We start from the raw sequence: 22,722 nt of genomic DNA, 5'->3' as shown, positions 1-22,722 counted from the left end.
CAGGGTGCAGGGGCAGCAACGAAGGAAGAGACCAGGCTCTTCAGCCACTCTGCCGTCCTGTGCTGAGTGGATTTAATCAGAAGAGCGCTTCAGCTTCCCGTCTGTCAAGAGCGGGGGGGTTACACTGGGTGGATTTGCAGCCCTGGGGGCGTCTGCAGTCCTGTCCTGTCCTTGGCGGCCTAGGTGGTCTGCCGTGTCAGGAAAGAGTGGATGAGGCATGTCAGACCCCTGGGGCCTGCGTCCCACGTGAGCAGTGTCCCTGCACAGGGGCCACCGGGGCTGGGTCGCCAGTGTCCCCCTGTGACCTCATCCTGGCCTGTCTCAGGGACCACAGGCAGGGTTTGAAGGTCAGGTAGACGTGGCCGTGACCTCAGGGCTCCCAGACTGGAAAACGGTGACTTAAGGGGAGGAAGGTGGGCAGCCTATTAACGTGCCCCCCACCCCCCCACCCAGCAAAACCCAGCAGTACGACTGCAAGTGGTATATCCCGCTCACGGACCTGAGCTTCCAGACGGTGGACGAGTCGGAGGCCGCGCCCAGCATCCCCCTGGTGCTGGACGAGGAGCTGGACGCCATGAAGATCAAGATCTCCCAGATTAAGAGTGACATCCAGAGAGAGAAGGTGCGCGGGCAGGGCCGGGGGGGCAGCCAGGCTGGCTCTGCAGCTCCGGGGGCAGCAGCACCTCCCAGCGGGCGAGTTCTGCTGGGCCTCTGACCCACTGTGGGTCTCTGGGACCTGCTGGGACCCCAAGAGCACTCAGAGCACCAGGCATCCCAGCAGACGTGTAGCTGCTGTCCAGGCTCGGGCGGAGGGGGCGGGGGGTTTGCCTTGCTGTCCCTGTTATAACTGCCCCAATGGGGAGCGAGTCCCAGGTGGGGGACACGGCCCCTCCGGAGGGTCTGACCTGCACCCGGCAGACCCCTGGTTGTTTCTGGAGAGGAGCGGTGTTCTGAGGGAACAGTGAAGGCAAGCCCCCAACCTGTAGGGTCAGTCTGTAGGTACTGTGTGGTGGCCAGACACGGGGTGGGTCCCCAGAAGGCTGACGTCCAGGGACCCCAGCTGCTGCAGTGGGTGCAGCGGGACAGGCGTCCTTTGCTGCCCGCCCCGCCCTCCCTGCTGCTCCAGAAACCCCGGGGGGTGGGGGAGGCCTGGAGCTCTGGGCCAGCACAAACTCTGGGTTGTCTGTCTGGCCGGGGCAGTGTCCCAAGGGCTGTCGAGCCCCATCCACTGCTGCACGTGTCCAGGCCGTGCCCCTGGGACGGAGGCTTCAGGAGGGCGGTGCACGGCAGGAAAAAAGAGGGTTTTCCCTACCAGGTCCTGGGGGTGCGTCTCGCCCTGCACAGGACCCTCACTCCCAGGTGACGCGATGCCAAACTCTGCAGACCCGGGAGCAGGGCGGGGCCCTGGGTCACGACGGGCCCCTGGAGGTTGTCCTAAGCCTGGGGAAAGTGAAGGGAGGTCAGTGAGAGGGAGCCTGACTCCCTCAGGGAGCGTGCGGTGAGCGCGTCTGGCAGCCTGGGCTGGCCTGGACGGTGTGGCCGCGGCTCTGTCCACGGGCTTCTGTCCTCTGCGGCCCGAGGGTCCAGGCCCGTGGGCAGGCTGAGCAGGAGCGCGCAGCGCTGGGTCGGGGCTGGACACGTGGCCGCACCCTCTCCCCGCAGAGAGCGAACAAGGGCAGCAAGGCCATCGAGAGGCTGAGGAAGAAGCTCTCGGAGCAGGAGTCGCTGCTGCTCCTCATGTCCCCGAATATGGCCTTCCGCGTGCACAGCCGCAACGGGAAGGTGAGTGACCGCCGGCCACGCCACGCAGGCCACGCCCCCGCCCGCCAGCCACACACACATACACACACACACACACACACACACACACGCGCGCGCGCGCGCACACACACACACCGGAGGCCACGCCCCCACCACAGACCACGCCCATATGCCTCCGGCGTGCGCCCCTCCCCCCTCGTCTACCTGTCACGCCAACAGGCCACGCCCACGTGACAGTCAGGTCATGCCCACATGCCGGCCCGCCCCCACTACCGGTCACGCCCACAGGCCACGCCCACAGGCCATGCCCCCACCCGCCGGTCACACTCTGCGGACTACCACCTCGCAGGCCACGCCCGCCAGTCACGGGCGTGGTCACACAGCTTGCTGATCACGCCCCGCGCCGGCCACAGCCCTACTTGCAGGTCACACCCTGTAGACCACGCCCCACTTACAGGCCACGCCCCACTCCCCGCCGGCCGCAGCCCCACCCGCCATTCACACCCTGTAGACCACGGCCGTGCTCCCACTGGCCACGCCCCCACCCCAGGCCACGCCCACCCCGCTGGCTGCCTGGGGTCCCTCTTCGGCCCTAGAGGTTTGTGCAGCTTGGCACATGGGCCCGAGGGCTCCCCTTAGGGGCTCTGGCCCGGACCCCCACAGCTGGGAGGTGGCAGGGACTCCAGGGGCATCTCCACAGGGTTGGGGGCTCACAGGCTCTCCTTGCAAGGATGCAGTCTGGGAGCCCGTGGGCCTGAGGGACCACTTCCCTTCCACCCTGAGGGCTCTTCTCTGGGCATCACGCGCCTGCTCACAGTCTCTGCGGGGGTCTCTCAGCCCAGTCTCTCCCAGGCTGGTGGGCATCAGCCCTCCCCCGGTACATCCGTCCTGGGGACCCGGTGGCCCCGTGCTGCGACGCATGACCCTGACCCAGGTGGGCAGGGGGTGCGGGAGCAGGGCTGCGAGTGCACCCCGCTACCCCCCGGCTCTGACGAGTGCAGCGCGGGGCTGTGGGCGCCCCGAGCGGGTTCGCTGCCGGCTCCACGTGATGGCCGGGACAGAGCCCGGTCCGCTGGGCGCCCGGTCAGCAGAGTGGCGATGACTGGGCCGTGCTCTCCCCCTGCCCCCAGAGTTACACCTTCCTGATCTCCTCCGACTACGAGCGGGCCGAGTGGAGAGAGAGCGTCCGGGAGCAGCAGAAGAAGTGTGAGTGGCCCCTGGGCCGGGGCGGGGGCTCCAGAAGCGGGCTCGGGCATTGGCTCTGCGGTCTCTGAGCTCGTTTTCCCCAGCGGGCTGGGCCGTGGAACTCATCCAAGTGAAGTGTGCCTTGGAGCCCTGACACACAAGATGCTTGAGGAGGGGCTGTCCTGAAAGGATCCCCTGCCCTCCGTAACTGCCCACCGCCAGCCTGCCCTCTGACCTCCCCCCATGAACCCCCCCTGCTCCCCTGGCCTTCCCTGAACTCCCCTACCCCTACCTGGCCTGGTGGGTCTCCTGCCCTGACCCCTGCCTGCCCCTGGCGCTCCCCCACCCCCTCCTCGCCTGCCCGCCACCCTGCCACACAGCCCAGCAGATGCTGGCGCCACGGGGCCCTTGGCTGAGCCCGGCCGGGCGGCCACACCTTGCTGGCCCTGCTCCCCTGTGCTTGACCGCTGTCGGGACAGGGCCGCACCCCGCTCCAGGACGGGGCCTTCTCTGGGCGCTTCCCTGTGTGTTAGCAGGTCTCTCCTCCTGCTCAGCTCACAGCTGTCCCATGCTGCCTCGCTGCCTTAGGGCTGGAGGGCAGAGCCTGCCTGGGGCCTGGGGCTGTGGCTGCCTGCTTCCCTCCTCTGCTCCCTGCCGCCCCCCCCACCCGGTGACTTGGGACTCCCAAGCCATTCTTGCTGAGAGGTTCCCGCGTGTGCCTCTTGCAGGGGCAGCCAGGCTGAACCCCGCATCCCGGGTGGGTGGGGGGCTCCACACGCCTCTGCCCTGTCCCCCCCAGGGCACCGTCTCTGGGGATGGGGTGCTCCTGGTGGCGCTGACGGCCGGTGCCTGGGACCCCGCCCATGTTCCCGTCACGGGTGTCCTGTTGTAACCAGGGGCCTAGACTACTTACAGTGGCTGTCCTCTGCTCAGAAGTGAGGCCTGTTCCCCCACCTGGGGGAGAGACGGGGGCGCAGCGGACAGAGCTGCGCTGGGTGTCGGGGGAGACCCCACAGGAAGCTGCCCCGGGTCACCCCTCACAACTGCCATGTGGCCAAGCCAAGGTGACAGGCAACCCTGTGTGAGCACCTTGCAAAGATTCCCTCCACACTCCCCGGGCCACGCCCCCCGTCCCTTAGCGGCTCCTCCCTGGGAGCACGTGGACGCTGTGGGCCTCCTCTCCGGGGTGTGCTGAGGGCCTGCTGCGAGGGTAGCTGGGAAAAACACTCCAGGGGGTCCCGGGGTTCCAAGGAGCCGGGTGGACTCACCGGCTGGCGCCCCTGTGCCCCCGTCTCAGGTTTCAAGAGCTTCTCGCTGACGTCTGTGGAGCTGCAGATGCTGACGAACTCGTGTGTCAAACTGCAGACCGTCCACAGCATCCCGCTGACCATCAACAAGGAAGGTGGGCTGCCCCCACCCCGCACCCTCCAGGCCGCTGATGCTTACTGCTGTCGGCGCTGTCCTGGGGCCGGGGACCTCCGTGCCCGGGCTCGTGTGTGCTCCTGTCGGCTTCTTCCTGGAGTGGACGGGACAAGTTGGGGTGACCCAGGGGACCAGAGAGTTGGTCCCGAGTCCCGAGCCGCTCCTCAGACCCTCTGTGCTCCGGTCTGGCCCTGCTTCCCGTCCCCCCACCCACCCCCACGTGTGGTCTTGCCGCACCTGCGTTCACTGTTACACTCGTGCACACGCGCTCGCACACAAGATCGTGCTTTGCACACTGCGCCTCATCCACGTGACGTGCTCCCCGCCCCTCTCCTGTCCTGAGAGCCTGTCATGTCTCGTCTCCGTCCCTGGTTTGCCCACGCTGTGAACTTAGCGCTCTGTCCTAAGGCCGAGTGGAGGCCACAGCGGATGTGTTTCTGCTCACGTTGTCTCCTGGTCCCCAGCTGAGCCAGTGACAGCCACGCAGTGCCCCCCACCCCCACCTGTGAGGGTCCTTGAAGCAGAGCCCTGCCTCCTGCCTGCCCCTCCCAGGAGGACGGGCGCTCACCTGTCTGGTCTCTTGCACAGATGACGAATCTCCTGGGCTCTACGGGTTCCTGAATGTCATCGTCCACTCTGCCACCGGCTTTAAGCAGAGTTCAAGTAGGTGGCTGGTGTGGGGAGTAAGGTGGCCGGACCCTGAGCCAGAGGGTGCGGGGATCAGGGAGGCGGCTGACCCCCAGAGGCGTGGTACTCGCTAACACCCGCTGGGTGTGGGGTTGCTTTCCGGGGTGGACCTTGCCCTCGCCTGCACCTGGAAGCAGACTCTGGGAGCTGGGAGCTGCCCCTTGCAGGCAGGTTGTGCAATGGTAGAGGTCAGGTTTTGCTACAGAGACAGAAATCAGTCCTGAATATTCATCGGAAGGACTGATGCTGAAGCTGAAACTACAATACTTCGGCTACCTGATGCGAAGAGTTGACTCATTGGAAAAGACCTTGATGCTGGGAAAGATTGAGGGCAGGAGGAGAAGGGGACGACAGAGAATGAGGTGGTTGGATGGCATCACTGACTCAGTGGACATGAGTTTGAGTTAGACTCCGGGAGTTGGTAATGGACAGGGAGGCCTAGTGTGCTGCAGTCCATGGGGTCGCAAAGTGTCAGACAGGACTGAGCGACTTGAACATCAACAAAATGCAGCCTAGGTCTCCAGGAGGCTGAGGGCTGGCACCTTGACCCTGGTGCCGGGGAGGTTCTGCTGCTCTGACATGCCGAAGGGATACCCTTTTAATCTTTCGCCTTGGAGCCATCTGTCCCAGCCACTCTGGAGTGGTGGGGGTTGGTCGCATTTCGGCGCAGGCTCAGCACGCACTCACCTGTCAGCCTGACCCCCAAGCTCTTAGGGCCCCTTGGAGGAGGACACGGGGCACGCACCCTTCTGACCATGCCACCGTCGCTACAAAACCGAACCAGACGTGCCTGATGAGCCCCAGAAGAGAAGCTGTTTCCAGGCTGGGTGGATATGATCAGAGCTTTGTATCCAGGATATATCGAGAAGGCTTACAGTGCCATGCCTGAGATAGCCCAGTCTTTTAAAAATGAGCAAAAGATTTGGATAGACAAAAAAAGCAGATTTATTATAGATTTGTGGTTGAGTGGGAAACATGGGCCAAAGAGCTCTTTTCAGGAGTGACGGAAATGCACTAAAATTGCGCGGTTGTGGTGCCTGCAGAACTCCGTAGACTCACCCGAAAGCACCCAACTGGACGCTCACAGTGGGTGAATGTGAGGGCACGGGCGTTCATACCTCAGCAGAGCCGCTTTTCAAAGGAAGCGACACAATTTCTGTTGGATAAGTCAAAACCATAACTAATTTGAATAAGCCTGAATACTTATTCAAATACACGTTTTCGCTGTACCCTATAGTAGCTTTATTAACAGGGCTTCTCTGGGGGCTCAGACAGTGAAGAATCTGCCTGCAATGCAGGAGACCCAGGTTCGATCCCTGGGTCGGGAAAGATCCGCTGGAGAAGGGAAAGGCTACCCACTCCAGTACTCTTGCCTGGAGAACTTCGTTAATAACGCCGATGGACCGAGCCCCTCTCCAGGGCCCTGCACCACTTCCCTCCCAGGGCAGAGCTACTGCCCATGAGCAGGGGAGCGATTGTCGTGACAGGTGCCAGCCTCTAGCTGCCCTTGTGAGACGTGAGGCTGTCCTGATGGCTCTGCTTTGGTGTCTTGTTTTAGGAAGAAAACCGAGAACTTTTCCGGGTGGTCCAGAGATCAGGATTTGGCTCTTACACTGCAGGGGATGGAGCGGGGCACCGGCTCCATCCTGGGTTGGGGTCCCAAGATCCCGCAGGCATCACAGCGCTACCAAAAAAAATACCCCAAGACACTTTTTTTTTCTTTATGATTTAGAAAATAACATCTGCTTTTATGAGAAATGTGGGTGACAAAGGGCCATGTGGTCAGTCCCGCTCTCCGTGTGGCCCCCGTAGGTCTGTACTGCACCCTGGAGGTGGATTCCTTCGGCTACTTTGTAAATAAAGCCAAGACGCGCGTCTACAGGGACACGGCCGAGCCCAACTGGAACGAGGTGAGGCCCCGCTTCCGGGCAAGCAAGAGGCGCTTGGTCCACAGGGTGTGACCTCCAAGGGCTTCCCTGCCGGCCTCCGTGCCAGCAGCCATTCCCGGAATCTCCCGGAGGAGCGAGTGGGCCAGGAGATTTTATCTCCGTGTTCCTGAGAATTCGCCTGCACACACACACCCCGCCCCGCCCCCTACCGCCAGTGACGGAGACACTTGTTTTGCTGGCAGAGCGTCTGGAAAAAGGGCTTCGAAGTGCTTCTTACCATTAAGGCCCTTGTTATTGCTGAGTGTTTATCTGGGAGGTTTCCATGGTGTTTTTGCTCCGAAATTGGAATGAGCCTTGGGCGCCGTAACACTCTTGAGGCCCGGAAGCCGGGGCTCTGCTCCTGGGGCAGTGGTTGCCTCGCTGGGCTGGAGAGGACCCTGGTCTCTGTTCTCAGCATCACTTTGGTGATCGTTAGACGTGCCACACGCCGCCCTTGGACCGGGGTCCTGGGGAGCCGGTGGACCTGCCTGGTCGTTAGAACTCCGGGCGCCCGGGCTGTCTGGGGCGGGGCGGGGGTATCGGAGCCAGGCGGGCCCATCCAGGAGGGCGTGACCCCGCAGAGGCAGCGCGTGCCGAGGGGGCTGCAGGGACCGGGCTTGGGCTGAGGGGCTTCAGGGCAGCCCACCACCCTGGCTGCACGTGTGGACCGTCTAGGTTCTCGCAGGTCCCCAGCACGCGCACCGTTCCTCGCCCCCCAAGTCAGGCTCAGAAATACCTGCTCTCCTGACCCCCTTACCCCCGACCCCGGTTTCCCCACCAAGAACCCATGCTGGCGAAACCCTGCTGGGAAACGCCAGAGTTCCCGAGGTGTCTTGGGGGTGACGGAGGAGGAAGCAGGCCCCGCGCACCCCGCGGCAGACACACTGAGAGCCTGGAGGAGAGCCTCTCCTCCCGGGTCCCTCTCTCGCCTCACCTGGGTTGCCTCCCTGGGTCGATGTTTATGTTTCCCTTCAAATAGACTGTCCTCGGAGCAGCTTGAGGGTTTGCAGCAGCAGGACAGAGCACGCCCATGCCCCCGACCCTGGCCCCCCAGTGTCGACCCACCTCGAGGGCGCTGGTCGTGATCAGCGGGCCCCCAGAGACACTCCCCCCAGAGCCCACAGTGGTTCTCGTTTGTAACCAGCCCCCTGCCCCGGGGCCTCTGCTGCAGGTGGTTCAGGGGCCACCCTTGTGCGAGATGTCCCGGAGCTTCCGGAAGCTCCCACACTAGCCAGCGGTGTGATCCTCATGGGGCAGCGGCTGCCGAGGGTCTGCATCGCGAGGTGACAGTGGGGAGGGTCTGGCCGTGGGGGCTCAGGAGCTGTCTGTGCCGGCAGCGCTGGCCGCCCCTCTGCAGGGCCCTTCCGGTAACCTGGGGCTTTCCTCCTCTCTCCGGGGCGCAGGAGTTTGAGATCGAGCTGGAGGGCTCACAGACCCTGAGGGTCCTGTGCTATGAGAAGTGTTACCACAAGACGAGGCTCACCAAGGAGGACGGCGGGGAGAACGCAGACCGGATCGTGGGCAAGGGCCAGGCGCAGGTGAGGCGGCCCCTCCGCTGCCCGTGGGCTCCGGGGGATCCCCCCACCTCGGACCCGTGCCCCCCGCCTCCAGGTGCCCCGTGCGCTTCCCCGCTTGACGCCCGGGGACACCGAGGCGGGGGTCGGGGGACACAGTGAGGCAGGCCCGGCTCTGAATCGTCGGCCGTGGGAGGCCTGGGCTGGCGCCGTCCTGGGTCCTTTCCCGCCCCAGCCTGTCTGCTACTTAGCGTCTTGTCCCCGAGGGAATTCCAGCTCTACCTGTTTTTCCAGGAGGCCTTGTGCCACCCTGGCCTCTGGAGAGCCCAACGTGGCGCCCTGCAGGGTTGCCCTTGGCAGTCAGGAGCCGCCCCTAATTGGAAAAACCAGAGACTCTTGAGTCTCCCCACCTGGCGCCCCCTCTCCAGCGTGTAAACCCCACTTCCAGGCCTGCAGCTGCCTCCCTCCGTGGGGCGGGCGCCGGTCCCCCCGCCTCCGGAGCTGGCAGAGGAGCCCCTGGTGGGTCAGGAGGAAGTCTCACAGAGGACCCGGGAGGGGTCCCCAGGTCCATGCCCTCCGGGCCCTCAGCCTTCCGAGGACAGGACGGGCCCCCCAGCTCTTGCAGAAGCACCCGCCTTGTCCTTCTCACAGCCTCACCTGCACGGCTCTGCACCCCAGGAGGAAGCGCCAGCACCTTCTTTCCTTACGGGGCAGCTGACCAGACCCAGCTAAGGGGGCTCCTGCCTGCCCTGCCCTGGAGGTGGGCCCTGACTGCTCCCCGAGTGCCCCAGGAACCCCCGCCCCCACCACGAGGCCTCCTGGGGGAAGTGGCTGGACATGCCAGGTAGCCATGGGAAGACAGGGCTCCCCAGGAACCCCTGCCTCCCTTCACCCCCCGCCCGGTGCAGGAAGTGAAAACCCTCCAGGCAGAGATGGTGACTCACACCCCGCAGAGTTCCTCCTCTCCGCTGCGACCCTGGGGAGTCCTCGCCACGGCTGGCTGGCTGGCTTCCCGGGAGGGGCATGATGCCTGAGAAGCTGCTTAGGGAACTGGCCGGCTTGGGGCCTCCAGGGACCCCTGTCCTTTGGGACTGGGTCTGAGAGCCAGGGTGTCCCTCTGATCACCCATCTCTGCCGCCCTCTGCCACCTGCCAGCTGGCACCATGGGGCAAGGGTGCCGGGGGGGCGTGGCGCAGGCAGTCCTGGCTGCCCAAGGACAGAAAGCTGACGGTGCCTGGGGCTGGGTGCTCCTCGGGCAGGAGGCTGTGACTGCATGGAATCCCAGGGATTCCAACCTCACTGCTCACCGTCCCAAGTTTTGTTTTTTTTAAAGTGGTTACTTAAAAAAGAAAATTTTATTTAATTTGTCCTTATTATACATGCGTACCGTTTGCCTCGCTGGGTCTTTGTCGCAGCGCGGGCCCCTCTGTAGCTGCAGTGAGCGGGGTCTACGCTGGTTGCAGGGCGCGGCCTCCCCACCGCTGCAGCTCCTCACTTCGGAGCGGCGCGGACTCTGGTGGGGGCTTCAGCGGTTGCGGCCCCCCCAGCACTAGAGCACACGCTCAGGAGTTGTGAGCAGCTAACATGGAACAGGTTTCTCCACAGCAAGTGGGGTCTTCTCGGACCAGGGATTGAACCGATGTCTCCCGCCCTGGCAGGAGGCTGCCTCGGTCTGTCCTTGATGTACGGCAGGGCGTTGCCCAGACGGGGCTGTTCCGTGGGCGTCCCGAGCCGGACGCCTCTGAGCGCAGTGGTGTTCAGGCAGCTGCCTGGCGCTGGTCATCACTCGGGGCCGTGGTCATCGCCTCTGCGCTCGAGGACGGCTGGCCTCCTTTGTACCCACCCCCCTATTCCCTCTTGCACCTGCCCCAGCATCCGTGCCCCACACCCAGGCTCTGCCCACACCTTGCCCAGCCCGTGGTGAGCTGGCAGGCTGGGTGCCCAGTTCCTTTTCTCGACTTTGGTTCCTCCAACCTCGGACTTGATGTCATCTGCGTCCTCCTGCAGGACTGGGGCCCTGGGGGTGGCGGGGTCTGAACCGGGGCCTCTGAGCACTGCTGCTGGGTAACTGGGGTCTCAGACAGGAAAGGGAACGCTCGTGTTCCTCCTTTATGGAGTGAGGCTCTCTCTCTGGAAAGAGAGATTGAACTGGGGTCTCCTGTGTGGCGGGCAGATTCTTCACCGTCTGAACCACCAGGGAGTGAGCGGTAGTAATCAGATAACAGCGGGACTGAGGGGGTTTCTGGCTGCGCTGCTCTAGTGGGACTTTTGCTGAAGACAGGCCCGGCTCATTCGGACGTCACCAGGGAAGGCGGGGACGAACAGCGTGGTCACATGTTGAGGATGGTTAAATATTGAGGGTGGGAGTTTTAAAAATTTTTTTCTTAAATATTTACCCTGTATTTTTTTGGCTGTGTCGGGCCTTAGTTGCAGTTGCGGCACAGAAGAGCTGTCATTCAGGGCTTGGACTTTGTGTTGTGGCCCTTGGGGACCCTAGTTCTCCAACCGGGGATTGAACCCACAACCCCCAGCACTGCAGGGCGGACCACCAGGGGCGTCCCTAGGGCAGGGGATTTTTGCTTAACTGACTTGGCAGTTCAGTTCAGTCGCTCAGTCGTGTCCGACTCTTTGTTTTAGCAGGGTTCTTGCTAAAACCCATCTCTTGGAGACAAGACCTGCAGGCATGCCTCAGAGGTGCTGCAGTGAAGCAGGTCACGTGACGTTTCTGGTTTCCCAGTGTGTGTAAAGGGTATGTTGACACTGTACTGAGGTCAGAGTGTGCAATAGCGTCATGCCTGAAAAAAAGCAGCGTACGTGCCTTAATGAAAAAAACAAAACTTCATTACTAAGAAGTGCCAACCAGCACCTGTCGACACAGGCTTGCTCCAAACCTTCAACTTGTGAAAGATGCAAATGGCGGGGCACGGGAAAATGAGGGCTTGTCTGCAGACTCGGGTCCCCAGCCCCGCTGCCCTCCTGGACCCTGGCGTGACTCAGAGCCGTCATCAGTCCTGGGGACGTCCCGGAGGGCCGGGAGGGGGTCTGTGACTCAGGCTGGGGGCAGCCGGGCTTGTTTATGAGTCTGGATCCTCAGCAGGAGGAAGGAAGGCAGTCGGGAGGCCGGTCGTGCTGACAGCCCGGGACCCCAGCCAGCTGCCCTCGTCCCCCGTGGACACGTATCTCTGTGGGGGCACCTCGGGGAGGCTGTCGGTGACTCCCGGGCCCAGCCTACCTAAATGGGGTCTTTCCCAGCAATTCTAGGTGGTCTCCTAGCTGGGCCACGTGCGAGGGGTGTGTGGCCCTGCTGTCCTGATGTGGGGGAGGGGTGGCTACACCCCCCCCAGCCCTCTCCCCCTCCCTCACACACACCTCAACTCAGAAGCTGAGTGCAGAGCCCTTCCCATGAGCAGAGGGTGGGCACAGCAGCCAGCAGTGTCCAAGCTTGGAGCCAGCCCGGGTCAGCAGGCCCCAAGGGGCCAGGGGCAGAGGCTGAACATGGTGTCAGGGCTGGAGGCGTCCCAGTCGTCCGGGGAGCCGGGTCCTCACCCCCCAGGTCAGGGTTCTGGATCCACCCGACCCTCCGGACGGTGCTGGGGAGTCCTGGGTTCAGGAACCACTGGCCTGGGAGCCGGAGGTGTCGCAGGGTCGGCAGAGCCCAGGGAAGGTGGAGCCTCGAGGCGTCGCGAGTCGCTTCCTTCCGTTTTCCTTCTCGCCGCTGTGTGCAGTGTCCGTCTCTTCTGCTCAGAGGGTGCCTTGACGTCGTCGTCGTTCAGCTCTCGGGGCACTTGCCTTCTGCCCCTAACCCCAGCCAGCCAGAGTGCGGGTGGGATCCCTGGAGGCAGACGGGCAGGGGCATCAGTCCGCAGGCCCACCCGCCATCAGGGCCGTCTCAGGGCTGGCCACGTCCTGTTCCCCGTGGGCATTCACGTGCCAGGGCCGCTTGGGTGCTGGGAAGTGGGGGGAGGTGCTGGGGGGTGGTCAGGGATGGACGAGGTGCGAACCTGTCTCAGGGCATCAACGGTGACAGCCCCTTGGAGTGGGCAGGTCCACGGGGTCTCTGGCCCCATGAGCGTGAAAGGGGTGCAGGTGGTGGTTAACTTTGAGGCCGGTTGGAGGCTGCAGAAGTGGTGTGCAGCCACAGAGCCCCTCAGGACTCAGCTTCCCGGGACTCGTCCCAGGGTCCCTGCCGCCGTGCGGGGCGGTACGCGGCAGCCCAGGCCCTCCTCGCTCTAGCGGGGGTCCCGCTTGGGCCCCTGCATCTCTTTTTTCATTGACTGACATCCACAGCATCCCTTTCAAGTAGAGAAGAAGCCAGTGAAAAGTGAAAGTGTTAGTCACTCAGTCGTCCGGCTCTTTGGGACCCCTTGGACTGTAGCCCGCCAGGCTTCCCGAGCCAGGGATCAAACCCAGGTCCTGTGTGTTGCTGACAGTTTCTTTACTGTCTGAGCCGTCAGGGAGATAAGTCAGTGATCTTAGTAATTTACAGTGTTTGACGACTGTTAACAACGATCACATTTGAGACTATTTCCATCCTCTCAAAGCGGTTTCCCTGTTCCCACCCCCAGGCCCAGGCTGATCTGCTTTTTGTGTACGGGATGTGCTCAGTCTAAAGAACCCATCTGCAAGGCAGGAGATGCAGGTTCTATCCCTGGGTGGGGAAGATCCCCTGGAGGAGGGCATGCAACCCACTGCAGCATTCTTGTCTGGAGAATCCCACGGACAGAGGAGCCTGGCGGGCTACAGTCCATGGGGTCGCAAAGAGTCGGACAGGACGTATTGACTCAGCAGTTGCTCACACTGCGTGTTTTGTGTAAACAGACTTGCGCTCTGTGACGCGGTTTCTGTGACTGGCTTCCCCCACTTAGCAAACGTTTCTGAGGGTCACCCGTGTCACGGTGCACTCACCACATTCCCTTTTTTGGCTGGGCCTGCCTCACCCGTGTGTCCACGAAGCACGTTTCGCTTCCCTGTCTGTTCTCTAGTTGGGGGGCCGCCCGGGTTGCTTCCAGCTCGTGGCCGTGACGGTGAGCGCGTGTGAACGTGATATCAGCACGATAACAGATGGTTTCCTCCTTCCTGTGTGGAGAGCCGGGGGCATCGCTGGGTCGGGCAGCCAGGGTTGGCGCCGTGAGCTGGTGGCCTGCTCTTCCCGAGGGTTTCCTCCTTCCTGTGTGGAGAGCCGGGGGCATCGCTGGGTCAGGCAGCCAGGGTTGGCGCCGTGAGCTGTTGGCCTGCTCTTCCCGAGGGTTTCCTCCTTCCTGTGTGGAGAGCCGGGGGCATCGCTGGGTCGGGCAGCCAGGGTTGGCGCCGTGAGCTGGTGGCCTGCTCTTCCCGAGCGCCTGCAGTGGTTCACGTCCCCGCGGAGGTGCCCAAGGGCTCCTCTTTCTCAGCGTCCTCGATAAGCCCCTGTTACTGTTTGCTTGTTTATTGGGGTGCATCGGGTCTTCGTTGTGGCACTCAGGGTCCCCGCCACGTCACGCAGGCTCTTTCATCACCGCGCGTGGACTCCCTAGGTGTGGCTTGAGGGCTTGAACCCACGTCCCCTTCCTTGCCTGGCAGATTCTCAACCATGGTACTGCCTGGGGACGTCCCCTGTCTTGTCTTTTTTTGATCAGAGCTGTCCTCTGGGTCTTGGGGTGAAGCTGGAGCCTGGTTGGGGCCGGGGGAAGGCAGGAAGGGGTTAACGACGCAGCGGTCTGAGCTCCAGGAATGCGCTAGAGAGACAGAGGCTGGAGGGCCGCGTCCCCCCCCCCCCCCCGACCACTCCTGGGAGCAGGTTACAGCGCGGGGCTTGGTCCGGAGGGCTGGGGAGGCCCTGCTGGCCCGTCCTGGGTGCTGACCACGTCCCGGAGGAAACCGCAGGCTCCAAGGAGGCGGGTGAGGATGGGGCCACGTGCCCTGTTTCGGCCCTGCTGCCTCCCGGGGCGGGTGGACGAGGGAAGCTCTGAGTGTGTCCGTCAGGCCGCCCATCCCTGACCACCAGGCCACCTCGGCCTTCCAGGCAGAGCTCAGGGCAGCCGTCCGCTAGGCCTGCCACCCACCCTTGTGCCCTGGGGATGCCCCGTGCCCAGCCCTGGGGGAGGCAAGTGCAGATGCAGACCTGTGTCCGGGGAGGAGGAGCCCCGCCCGCCCGTCCCCAGACCCCATGCGCCCGCCCGGCCCCGCGCACCCGTCCCCAGACCCCATGCGCCCGCCCGGCCCCACGCGCCCGTCCCCAGACCCCATGCGCCCGCCCGGCCCGCGCGCCCGTCCCCAGACCCCGCGCGCCCGGGGCTTTCCCGGAGGCGCTGGCTCTTTCCTGGTCCTCCCCAGTGTGCTCCGTTCCCAGCCCGGGTTCCCGCTTGTTCGCTTCCCTGTCTTGTAAATAGCGCGGGCGGGAGCCCGCCATGAGCACTGTTTGTGGACTGAGCCCGGCCCACGGGGGGCCATCCTCACGTGGCTTCCGCCCGCTGTTTGTTGGAGCCGGGCCAGCCTGTGGACCGTCTCCCCTGCACCCCCGGGGCCAGAGGGCAGGCAGGTGGAGGGGTGGACGGCGGCACTGAGCCCCTGGTCCCCAGGCCGAGCGGCCGGTTCCAGGGGTTGTGGGGCCTTCTCCCACCCGAGTCCGCCTCCGGCAGGGATGGATGTGGTTGCGGCTCTGGCTCTCGCAGAACCTAGAAGTGGGGGGGCAGGTCCAGCCGTGCGGTGGGCTGGCCGGGCAGGCACGGGTTACTCAGCGTCTCTAAACTGCCCAGCAGGAAACCAGCCCCTTGAGAAGGAAGCGTGGCTTTTCTGGGCTCTGGAGGGAAAGCGTGACGCATCGGGGTTCCCGTAACCAACAGGCTGCCCGTGGGGGTGATTTCCCACACAAGCAAAGCGAGCGGTGGGACTAGGCGAGCCTGCAGGGGCGGGGCTTCCTGAGAAGCGGGGTCAAAAGGCAGCGGAGCCGGAGCCCGGCACACTCCGGCCCGATGCTGCTGCCTGGCCGCTGTCCCGTCCACCACGCCGCTGCCTCCCCGCCAGCCCCTTGGGCAGCGGGGCCAAGCATGCTGGAGACACCGGGCGCGGCCGCGCTGGAGACGCTCCTGCGGCACCTCCACCCTGGCCTGGCGGGCCGCACCCGGGCTTGCAGCACCTCCCTGTGGACCCACATCCGAAGCCTCGGGCAGAAGGGCAAGGTGGGCCTGCGGGGGGCCGGGGATCCCTGGGGTGGGCGCCACCGGGCCCCCTCCCCAGCCCTGTCCCCTTGCTGGCTGTGCTGGTCTCAGTTCTGGAAGAGGAGGGGCGGGATGGGGAGAAGGGCCCAGGGATCCCCAGCCTCTGGAGGGAACCAGAAAGGGCGTCTTTCTGTTGCTGTGTCTCCCCTTTTAAAGCTGCCCGAAGGGATGCCCCGGCGGGTCCAGTGGTTCCGACGCCGCGCTTCACTGCAGAGGGCAAGGCTTCGATCCTCAGCAAGGAACTAAGATCCAAACGCTACACAGCAGCGTGGCTAGAGAAGCTCTTTGTTTTTAATTAAAATAATAGAACTGCCATCAGTGGACGGACCCTGTCCCTTTCCTTGGGAGCAGACTTGCTTCCTGGGAGGCCAGGACACGGGCGCCTCCCCCCCACACACCTGGCCTGGTCGGGACCCAGGAGCTCCTCTGGTCCTAGAGCCGCGAGGGCCCTGGGTGCCCCCTGCCCCCGCCCGCTGGTGCCCCCGAGGAGGTGGGACCGCGGCTGGGGGCCAGCAAGCCCCACGGGCCAGTGGTCTGTGCCGGCTCTCTGCTCACACACCCGGCCCTCAGGCCGGGGTCCCCACGGCCCCAGAGTGTGGCCCCAAGAACCTCCCAGGCCTGGACTGAAGACCCCGCCTGCACAGGCCCCCACGCCAGAGGGCCACGCTAAGGGGAAGACAGGGTCCCCAGCTCTTAGATAAAACATCACCCCACCCCCCAGCCCCCAGAAGAAGATGCTGTTGAAATCAGGCTTCCCAAAGTGCCGCCTACATGACTGGGCAGGCTTCTCCTAGCTGCATGAAGCCCTCTGTGATGCTAGGGGTTGGGGAGGAGGACAGCTCCCAGCCCCCCAGGCTGCCAGGGCGGGCGTGAGCACCCCTGGGAAGCAAGGGTTCCCGGGGGAGCAGGGTGCAGGGCCGGAGTGGTCGTTGACTCGTCCCCCAGCCGAGCCTGGGCTGCAGGCAGCGAGGGTCTGGGGGCGGAATAGCTCTGAGGCTCCAGGACTTTTCTAGCGGGTCCTCCATCGGGACCCCGCTTGGCCTCTGGAGAGAGGTGCTGGCTGAGGCCTCCCACTGATTCTGCTTGGACGTGGAGAAGTGGGCTTGGGCTTGCTGCCCGGCCAGGCCTCTGCTCAGATGCCCAGGGCTTCCGGTAACCACGACCCCTTGCTTTCAGCTGGACCCTCAGACCCTGCAGGACAGAGACTGGCAGCGGACCGTCATCGCCATGAACGGGGTACGTGCCCCCCGGCGCTGTGCTGGCTTCTGCTTCCTGCAGAGGGTTGGGGTGGTTCCAGTCCCTTCTGAGACCCTCGGGGCTGGAGGAGACAGAGAAGCCACAGCGTGCTTGCCCGAGTCCACGCAGGCCAGAGTCTTGTGGCCGGAGTGCGGGTCACCCGCCAGGCACTGGGCGTCCCTCCTCAAGTGGGGTTCAGGGGCATCACGGGGATGGAGGGGGCCTGGACCCTGGGGTCTGCCCATACAGACTGAGGCCCCTGATTAGACTCTAGTGCCCCATAAGAATTGAGACCTTAAGGAAAAGCACTGGCGCTCGCCAGAAAAGCTCTGGGCATGTAGGGCATCCTGGAGGAGGGCGTGGCAACCCCCTCCTGCACCCTTGCCTGGAGAACCCCATGCACAGAGGAGCCTGGCGGGCCACCGTCCCCGGGGCCGCACAGAGTGGGACACGACTGAAGCGAGTTAGCAGGTAGGACACAGTGCCACCAGTTGATAGGCGATTGGTGGTGTGTCGTTAGGTTATTTTCTATGCGTTTTCTTTAGTGTCTTTTTTTCAGCTGTTTGTTTTGTTTTGGGATGTAGCCAGGTGACAGCGTTGTGATAGTCTCAGGTGGACACAGGAGGGACTCCGCCCCACACACACGTATGTCCATCTCAGTCCAGTCGCTCCGTCGTGTCCGACTCTTTGCAACCCCATGGCCTGCAGCACGCCAGGCCTCCCTGTCCATCCGCAACTCCCAGAGCTTGCTCAGACTCAGGTCTATTGAGTCAGCGGATACATACATGGATACGTGGATCCATTCTCCGCCAAACTCCCCTCCCATCCAGGCTGCCATGCAACATGGAGTCTCATGGTTCTTTCTAATCAGGATTGAATGAGAAGCAGAAGCCACAGGGTCGTGGGGGGAGGTTGTGCAGGAGCGGGTCCTCAGACTGCCCTGGCTGTTCCTGGCCCACCCCCGACCCGGACCCTAGCCTGCCATCGCGGGGCTCTGGGAGCAGGCTCTGAGGACCAGGAGGCTGAGAGGGTCGTGCCCCCCGCCTCCCCTGCAGATTGAAGTGAAGCTGTCAATCAAGTTCACCAGCAGGGAGTTCAGCTTGAAGAGGATGCCTTCCCGAAAACAGACGGGTGTCTTTGGAGTCAAGATCGCCGTGGTCACCAAGTGAGTGGCCGGGGCTCCTGCGTCTCGTCTCCGAGGGCGGAGGGCGCTCCCGCCCCGGGTGTCTCTGCAGGACGGAGACGGTGTGGGCCTCTCTCTCTGTGCGCGGTCGCTGTGCGGGGACCCCTCGCGGGCCCGTGGAGCACTCTGTGCGTGGCTGCCTCTCGTGCTGACCACGGACCAGTCCCCAGCAGCTCGGGGCTGTCCGGCCCCCTGCCCGTGCCGCCCCTGGAGCCGGGCTCGCCAGGGTTCCCTTCCCTGCCTTGGAATTTGTCAGGATCCGAGCTCCTGTCCTGCCCCCGGCGCATCACGGGTCAGCCATCAGGAGACACTTGGGTGCACGTTCAGGGCGGGCCTTGGGGACACAGCCGCTTCCTCCAGAATCCACCTTCCCCGGTTTGGAGCCTGGCCTGGCCCTGACCTTACTGGTGGTCAAGCCGGACACCTGGCTACACCCAGCCGTCCCCCCAGCTCCTCCGGGAGGTTCTGGGCAGGAGCAGGGACCCCGAACGAGCACACTCGTGAGAGGGTCAGGAGACGTACTCTGCTGGGTCGTGGATCCAGTCGCTAAATTAGACTGAACCAGCCCTCCAGCCTTCAGAGTTCTTACTGTGAAGAGTCTTAGAGCTCTTACTCTGGTGTCCTGCCTGCAGGGGCTAGAATTGTCCTGTTAGGATGCGGAAGTGAGAAGGGCAGCGTCGCAGGATTCCAAGCTGAGCACAGGGCCAAGGCGGTCCCGTGGACTCTGTCCTCTGGCCCGGCTGCCTGCTGGGAGCAGGGCTCCCCTCTACCTGAGGCCTGGAGGGGTCCCCCCACCCCCGCCTGACTCAGAGACCAGCCCGCTTCCCAGGACCCTTGCAGTCAGTCGGCCGTTAACCCAGGGCCCCGGGGGCTCCGGACTGACCTCCAGTAGCCGAGCTCAATCAGAAAGGCCTCCCGATTGCGCCCCCAGGGCGGGTGTGCTCGGAGGGTGTCCAGCCCCCCAGAACTGTTGGAAAGACCCTGATGAGATGGAGGCTGTGACGATCGTGAGACGCAGAACCCAGGGGGGACACATGGCAGGCTCTGGTGCCCAGGGGCGAGGGGGCGGGGCTGCCGGACGCTGAGGCACCGCCCCCTTCCCCCCACCCACCCGCAGGAGGGAGCGGTCCAAGGTGCCGTACATCGTGCGCCAGTGCGTCGAGGAGATCGAGCGCCGGGGCATGGAGGAGGTGGGCATCTACCGCGTGTCCGGAGTGGCCACGGACATCCAGGCCCTGAAGGCGGCCTTTGACGTCAGTGAGTGTCTCAGCGGTGGGCGCGGTGCGTGCGCCACTGGGGAGGGCGGTTTGGCAGAAGCCGGTTCCTAACCCGTCCTGACCACCCGCGTGGCTCTGGCCAAGTAAGACCAGGGGCTTCCGTGGGGCGGCCCCCTGCTCTCCCCCCGGGGGCTCAGCTGCCCCACGCCCCCGCCCCGTGTGTGAGTGTGACCAAAGCCCCGGGGTCAGCGAGTCTGGTGCCAAGAAGCTGGTGGGACCGCCCCGATTGCCAGATACGGCGGGAGACCCCAGGGTTGTCCTCGGTGGATTTCTCCCGCGGCAGGGGGCCTGCAGCCCTGGATGGTGTGGCGCCGGGTGGGGGTCACCGCCACTGTAGTTACAGCTGCCAGGTGACCCGCACGGGCCGGCTGGGGCTCAGAGGGTGCAGCCGACTCCGGGTCCACAGCGGGCTCCTCTCCACCTCCACGCTGTTCCCCAGACAACAAGGACGTGTCGGTGATGATGAGCGAGATGGACGTGAACGCCATTGCCGGGACGCTGAAGCTCTACTTCCGCGAGCTGCCCGAGCCCCTCTTCACCGACGAGTTCTACCCCAACTTCGCCGAGGGCATTGGTGAGCACAGGCGTCCCCCATCCCCCTTCCTGTCCGCCTTTGGTGGGGGGGAAACCCGAGTTTCAGCACAAACTCTGCGAGTGGTGGGGGACCGGGAACCCAGCCTGGGAGGCCTCCACGGGCTGACCTCTGCGCTTGTCCCTTGAGGTCGAGGAGAGGGGGGCTGCCGCTGTGGACTCGCCAGTGTGGGGTCCGGAGGCCGCTGTCCTCACTGGCTTCAGACCCTGGCTCGTCAGGGCTTTCGAGTACCCCCTGACCCCGGGCCCACCTGGAGGGTGGGGGGCACTGGCATTCTGGGTGGCTGCAGCTTCTGCACCTGCCCCAGGGCTGCTCAGCAGAGGACCTGCCCTCACCCACCCCCACCCAGGTGCAAAGGCTCATGTGATGGGGGGTCTGTGGCCCCCGTGTCCCCTGAGCAGGACGTGGGAAGAGCCTAGGGGCCAGGAGGGCAGCTGTGCCCAGCACCCCTGACGCTGGTCCCTGTGGTGCCCTCCACCACTCTTGAGGTTCAGAAGAGGCGTCCAGGGTGGCCAGGCTCCCACCCAGGGCCCTCACCGGGGGCCAGCATGGGAGGCAGGATGGTGACTGGCCCAGGCCCTGGGGGCGCCTTCCCGCCCCGGGTTGACTGTGAGTAACCCCCGCCCCCGCAGCCCTCTCAGACCCCGTGGCGAAGGAGAGCTGCATGCTCAGCCTGCTGCTGTCGCTCCCGGAGGCCAACCTGCTCACCTTCCTCTTCCTCCTGGACCACCTGAAAAGGTAGCCCCCCTCCTCGGGTGCTCAGGGCTCCGGTGGGTCCCCTGCGCCCACCAGACTCCCTGGCACCCGGGGCCTTCCCGCTGTAGTGCTCCCGCCCATCTGGGGGTGCCCCTCCGGGTACCGGCACCACCGTCACCCGCGTCCCCCTGCGCCGTGGCCGGCCGCAGGCTCGGGGGTCCCCTCCCCACCCCGCCCTCCCCGTGTGGGCCTCCAGCCCTCTGTGTCCCGGTGGGGGTGGGTCAGCTGGGGAGGAGCCCTTCCACCCTCCCGGCTGGGGTGGCCTGGGTCCCCGCCCACCTCCATGCCCCCATCCCCGAGGCGGCGTAACAGCAGTTTCCCCCCCGCAACCCCCCACAGGGTGGCGGAAAAGGAGACAGTGAATAAGATGTCCCTGCACAACCTCGCCACGGTGTTCGGCCCCACGCTGCTCCGGCCCTCGGAGAAGGAGAGCAAGCCGCCCGCCAACCCCAGCCAGGCCATCTCCATGACTGACAGCTGGTCCCTGGAGGTCATGTCCCAGGTACGGTGGCCTCGCCTACCGGGCCTGGGCCTGTGGCCTCTGCGTGCCCGCCCCCGCCCCCGCCAGTGGCTCCCACCAAGCCGCGCAGGGGCGGTGGCCGAGGTCAGGGGACAGGGCCTCGAGGCAGACGGGGGTGGGGAGGGTGGGCCACGGCTACCGCCTCTGCTCTTAGCTGGGGCTCCCAGGACCCGCCCCGCGTGGCGGTCCTCCTGCCGTGAGCGGCCCTGGGTCCTGCGGGGGCGCCTCCCGCTCTGAGCCGCCGGCCCCTCCCGCTCGGCCCCGCAGGTCCAGGTGCTGCTGTACTTCCTGCAGCTGGAGGCCATCCCCTCCCCGGACAGCAGGAGGCAGAGCGTCCTCTTCTCCACCGAAGTCTAGAGGCCCCCGGCCCGCCCCGAGAGAGCAGGGACACGGGCCCTGCAGCCGCAGAGCGGGAGCTGAGCCTCCTGGAGGAGCCACCGGGCCCCCCCACCGCGGCCCGCGCTGCTGCGAGAGACAGCGACCCCTGGCGGAAGCGGCCGGGGCCCGCGCCGCCGCCAGAGGGCGCCCCGAGCCAGCGCGCCGCCCGTCGTGGGCCTGGGCGGGGCCGGGCGCGGGGAGTGGTTTCCGCGACGCGGCCACCCGCGCGTCTCGGGGGCGGAGGGAGCAGGCAGGAGCGGACTCGCGGACTCGCGGACTCGCGGGTCCTCCTGAATAAACGCCGCCGCCGCTTCACGCCCGCGGCCAGGCCCCTCCGGTGCGGGTGGGGGCGTGTCGGTTTCTCCGATCAGAACGCCCGACTCCTGTTTTGTAACCGGGTTGGAGGAGCCGTCTGCACCGTGCAGCGCCTGACCCCGTTCGCCTCCCGGCTTCTCTTTCTCTGCAGAAGGCTCTGCGGCAGACGCGGGTCTCCCTCCTGCTCTGTCCTCCGTTGCTTTGTCTCTGCCCATCTCGCGGGCAGCCCCCCACCGACCCGTGTCATGTGCAGGGGCCCGGACACCAGGGGAGGGGAGCCCCGGGGCTGCGCACTCGGCCGCTGCTCGTCGGGGGAGGGCGGACCCGCCCACCGTCCAGAAGGTCGCCGGCCTCCTCCGACCGGTGGCGCGTCTGCCCCCTGCCCCCCCCAGTCCCCTGATCACACCCCGCCCCCCCAAACCCCTGACACCCAGATTGGCTGCGCCCCCTCGCCGCACGCTCCCCACAGACTCTTGTAAAGGTTTTCCTCTCTCGGTGGCAGCGGCAGCTTGCCGACAGCTTGTTTTAAACTTTGATTCGGATAGCCTTTTGATACTTGAATATTTTTAAGTTTTATACAGTTTCTAATTTTTTTTTTCCTAAAAAGATTCAGATACCCACTAAGATGTTAGAATGTACTCTGTGGACACGCGGTGTCGACAGCGGCATCTCGTCTTCCTCCACACGCCAGCCCTCTTTCCATCGGGAGCTGCTCCGGAAGTCTCCTGGGCACCCGGACCTGGGGGGGGGGAGGTTGGGAACAGGCTGAGGG

General features: G+C 64.8%; 1 protein-coding gene across 4 annotated transcripts in view; it reads left to right on the top strand.

Moving 5' to 3' along the window:
- Positions 1 to 21,749, top strand: part of BCR (BCR activator of RhoGEF and GTPase) — an 84,481-nt gene extending 62,732 nt beyond the window's left edge. For 3 of the 4 annotated variants that reach the window (XM_068989537.1, XM_068989535.1, XM_068989538.1), the window contains 14 exons: positions 454 to 622; positions 1,663 to 1,782; positions 2,892 to 2,967; positions 4,244 to 4,348; positions 4,957 to 5,031; positions 6,868 to 6,965; positions 8,387 to 8,521; positions 16,870 to 16,929; positions 17,985 to 18,094; positions 19,230 to 19,369; positions 19,829 to 19,963; positions 20,614 to 20,719; positions 21,077 to 21,239; positions 21,525 to 21,749. In XM_068989537.1, coding sequence (XP_068845638.1) covers positions 454 to 622; positions 1,663 to 1,782; positions 2,892 to 2,967; positions 4,244 to 4,348; positions 4,957 to 5,031; positions 6,868 to 6,965; positions 8,387 to 8,521; positions 16,870 to 16,929; positions 17,985 to 18,094; positions 19,230 to 19,369; positions 19,829 to 19,963; positions 20,614 to 20,719; positions 21,077 to 21,239; positions 21,525 to 21,614 — 1,582 coding nt within the window. In that variant the 3' untranslated portion in view covers positions 21,615 to 21,749. The remainder of the gene's footprint in view (positions 1 to 453; positions 623 to 1,662; positions 1,783 to 2,891; positions 2,968 to 4,243; positions 4,349 to 4,956; positions 5,032 to 6,867; positions 6,966 to 8,386; positions 8,522 to 16,869; positions 16,930 to 17,984; positions 18,095 to 19,229; positions 19,370 to 19,828; positions 19,964 to 20,613; positions 20,720 to 21,076; positions 21,240 to 21,524) is intronic. The other variant, XM_068989536.1, reaches the window with a different exon arrangement.
- Positions 21,750 to 22,722: the final 973 nt, after the last annotated feature.

The sequence above is a fragment of the Capricornis sumatraensis genome, chromosome 17 (genome assembly GCF_032405125.1).
Source record: "Capricornis sumatraensis isolate serow.1 chromosome 17, serow.2, whole genome shotgun sequence".
NCBI classification, from domain to species: Eukaryota; Metazoa; Chordata; class Mammalia; order Artiodactyla; family Bovidae; genus Capricornis; species Capricornis sumatraensis.
This window is presented reverse-complemented; position numbering and strand designations above follow the sequence as displayed.